The 4088-nt window shown below is 37.1% G+C and overlaps 1 protein-coding gene across 1 annotated transcript in view; it reads right to left on the bottom strand.

Annotated features, from left to right (window-relative positions):
* Positions 1–3660, bottom strand: part of LOC106877341 (serine protease 30) — a 39028-nt gene extending 35368 nt beyond the window's left edge. The window contains exon 1 of the mRNA XM_014926218.2: positions 2734–3660. Within this exon, the coding sequence (XP_014781704.2) occupies positions 2734–3454 (721 nt within the window). The 5' untranslated portion in view covers positions 3455–3660. The remainder of the gene's footprint in view (positions 1–2733) is intronic.
* Positions 3661–4088: the final 428 nt, after the last annotated feature.

The following is a 4088-nucleotide window of genomic DNA, read 5'->3' as shown; positions in this document are numbered from 1 at the left end:
AATTCATGTCACACCGGTTTATAAAAAGCTGCGAACAGCTATGCTAATAGGACAGTTTTTAATTCACTGCGGAGTGAGCAGTTCGAATCCTATTGACAGCATACAATATATATGCAATTAAGTAATTCTCGCAGCCAGCTGACAACGATAATATAGAACGTTGTTAATATCACAAACCAAGGCAGTGAGCTGGCAGAACCGTTAGCACGCCGGGCGAAATGCTTAGCGGTATTTCGTCTGCCGCTACGTTCTGAGTTCAAATTCCGCCGATGTCGACTTTGCCTTTCATCCTTTCGAGGTCGATTAAATACCAGTTACGCACTGGGGTCGATATAATCGACTTAATCCGTTTCGTCTGTCCTTGTTTGTCCCCTCTGTGTGTAGCCCCTAGTGGACAATAAAGAAATAAAAATCGTTAGTACGCCGGGCAAAATGATTAGCGACATTTCGTCCATCTTTTCCTTCTGAGTTCAAGTTCTGCCGAGGTCGACTTTGCCTTTCGGTCGATAAAATAAGTACGAGTTGAGCACTGGGGTCGATGTTATTGACTTACTTCTTTCTCCACTAAACTACGCAAGTCTGCACACACTTTCGAGTTTGTTTTCTCTTTACTTTCAGAAAAAGGAATATTTATAATGAAAATTTCTGCAAATACTTTTCAGATGGTGTAGATTATGATTATATTAGAGTTTAACCTGGAAAAAAAAGTTGGTGCGCGCACACACATACATGCATCACATAATTTTTTCAACATTTCAAGTTTAATTTTTTTTTTAGATTTATTTGTGGTGTGCGTCAGTATGCATATGGGCGCACCTACCAATTTTTTTTTCCCCACAAGTTCTGATATAATCGTATCTACTCCACCTGAAAGGTATTTGTACAAAATTTCATTAAAAAATATTAATTTTTATGAAGCACACGAGAAAATGTAGTCCTTGGGTGGGCAAATACGTAGTTACGTCCCATTAAAACTGAAAAGACGTGTCTGAAAATTAAAAGTCGGTATGATCACGAATCGACTGCTTTTGACAATGTATCTGTTTCATCAAATATGATATTGAGCAAGAAATAGTTATGCATCACCACTGCAAGCTACGACAGAACTAGAGATGTGTCTACTGTTTCGTTAGATGCATGTTTTTATTTAAATACAAATGTCTAAAATTCACTGGGATCCAGTTCGAAAGGAGCTATGTGGTCTTCAACTGTTTAATGTTTCGCACACCAGGTTAAAGCGCCATTCAAATGAAGTACTGAGGATTGAGTAAATATTAACTTTAGGAGATCATTTCTTGGCGTGCAGTAGTAATGACGTTATTATTTTCCGTTTATTATTTAATATGGCAATCTGTGGACGATCGCATCGTTGATCAAAGGCTTTCTTCACAATTGAGGGGGACCTGTAACTCAGTGAACTTTGTTCGAAGGCATCCCTTTACTGCAATAATTTATTCGTTGCGGATATATGACGTAAACACACACGCACACGCTCAGACAACAGCAGCAAATTTCGCCTACAAGATATTAGATAATTTGAATTTATGACAAGAGACATTGGCCTCAGATACCGCTGTAGGAGATGGAAATACTAACCACATGACTGCAGGCAAAGCCAACATCCTACCACAAAACCGTATGAGGCCCTGTATCAGGCATGGTCAAACTTTATCAAGAAATGGGCAGCATTAGACATGGTTCAATATCAGCCGGGGCGCACAATTAAAAGAATTGAAGGTAATTCTTGCCTATGATAAGACAGAATAAAAGAAAACGACTCAATACGTACGGTGTTGTTTATACGGCACTACTCAAATACAGAAATCCTGTTGCATCTACTTAACGATATGAAGTGGGAGGGGGTAAAGTCGTTTTACCAAAACTACTGTTAATGATGTAAGGGCCCCCACAATATCGTCTGTTTTTAATCTGATGTTTTTACAGTGCACACTCTCTAGGGTTGAGTTAGGGTTAGGCTTTAGAGTTAGTTTTATGGTTAGGGTTATGCAGAAAATGGGTGGTGTACGTATTCTTCACCCCCGCCAGTTAAGGTTAAGTTTAGTTTCTAGTTTCGACTTAAACAAGGGTCGCTTATGTGAAGTCACAGTAGTTACAGTAAAACGAGATTACCGCCCCTTTAGATGCGTCGGGACTGCTGTATTTAAGTAGTACCGTTTATACATTAACATAACATTTGATATTGCATAGCTTCTGAGACAGCTGTTACTTATCCATACTAAAAAGCAAATCGATCGCATGATCTTGATTGGAAAACGCAGGCGTGGCTGTATAGTAAGAAGTTTGCTTTCGGGTTCAGTCCTACTGCACGACACTTTGGGCAACCAATGACTTGTGAGTGGATTTGGAAGAGGGAAACAGTTTGGAAGCTTGTCGTGTGTGCCTCTGTGTGTGTGTGTGTGTGTGTGTCTGTGTGTGTGTGTGTGTGAGTGTACGCGCGCGTATCATTGTATTTGTATTTGTCCCTCACTACTGCTTGACAACCGATGATGTCATGTTTACATCCCCGTAACTTAGCGGTTCGGCAAAGTATAAGTATAAGACTGATAGTAAAAGTACCAGGTTTTATTAAAAAATAAATACCGTGGTCGATTTGTTCGACTAAATCTTTAAAGGCTGTGCCCCATCATGGCCGCAGACTAAGGACTGAAACAAGTAAAAGATAGAAGATTAAAGAAAGAATTGGGAAAGTCAGTCTTTCGACAATTAACTTACCTTCATCAACATCTTCCGACCAGTCGTCATCGTAATCTGCATTGTTATATTCCCAAGAGTAATCGTCAGAATCAAATTGATTATTTTCACTGTCTTCGCTATCGTAATAATAGAAATAATAATAATCTTTTTCATCTGTATGTTTTTTAGCCATATCAGAATCTACTTGAACGCTGTCTTTAATTTCAGTATCGTTGTCACTCGTATAATTAGATTGCAGTATATTATTCTCGATTCCACCCGAAGATAAGTTCACTATTCTGTTAACGCTTTTCATCCAAGTACTACTCAACGTCGGTTCGTCTGTTGTTGTTGTTGTTGCTGTTGTTGTTCTAACAATGAGATGATGCAAAATATGTGTACGGTTTTTTCTTGAGGGAAATTTTCGAACAACGATTTTGTTCTGTCTATTCTTTGCATTAAGATCAATTCTCTTTGTTGTTGATATCTCTTTCGAACAATCATCAGCATGAGAATTCTGCCACACGCACGAATGAGTCAACAGAGAATATACAGTACGATGAGGACAAGGTGGCATTGAGATGCGCTTTCCATGAAGACATACATAATATTTTGAACAGTTATTTTCATCTCTAACCCAAGATGTACCAGTGGTTGGACACTGGGCAAATGTTATTGGACAAAAGACAATAAATACCATTATAAGTACGTACAGGTAATACTTAAGACTGAAACAATTTACAGCTGACATTTCTAACATATCTGGAAATTAAAAACCATAGAAATTTTAAATAGAAAGTTAGAAACAGTTGAGTAATGGTAATATAACGATGATAGAGAAATTGAGAAAAAGACGTCTGGTTTGATAATTTTTCTCTTTGTTATTTGTTTTCTCTAAATTTACTTTATCCACGAGAGTCCAAAGCATGATCCAGAGTAGAACAATTTTCCAAATGCCAATCTATCTCTTTGCACTGCAACCTGTTTTCTTTAGTCAGTGTGTGTGCTTCAACGACATTTCTTTCTCCCTCTCTAACTATATACATACATACTCTATGTATGTATGTATGTATGTATGTATGTATGTATGTATGTATATGAGACTGAGAATTGAGAGGTAGATAGTTTGTCTACTTATGCCTTTTCATATCTGTACAATCTGTATATCTGTTTCTCTATCTACTTACGTACTAATGAAACTTGTATGTAGTAACATATTTCTTCATGTATATTTAATGAAAGGTCAGTCCTATTTCACTTGCATTACTTTTGTATCTATCTGTCTTTCTGACTTTCTCTTTCTCTAGCTGTATAATTTAAGAAATATTGTTTTGTATGTGTGTGTATAATATATGATATGATATAATATAATATAATAATATACTACAGTGTTA

The sequence above is a fragment of the Octopus bimaculoides genome, chromosome 2, assembly GCF_001194135.2.
Source record: "Octopus bimaculoides isolate UCB-OBI-ISO-001 chromosome 2, ASM119413v2, whole genome shotgun sequence".
Classification (NCBI taxonomy): domain Eukaryota; kingdom Metazoa; phylum Mollusca; class Cephalopoda; order Octopoda; family Octopodidae; genus Octopus; species Octopus bimaculoides.
The sequence above is the reverse complement of the archived record's forward strand: the minus strand, read 5'-3'. Positions and strand labels throughout refer to the sequence as shown.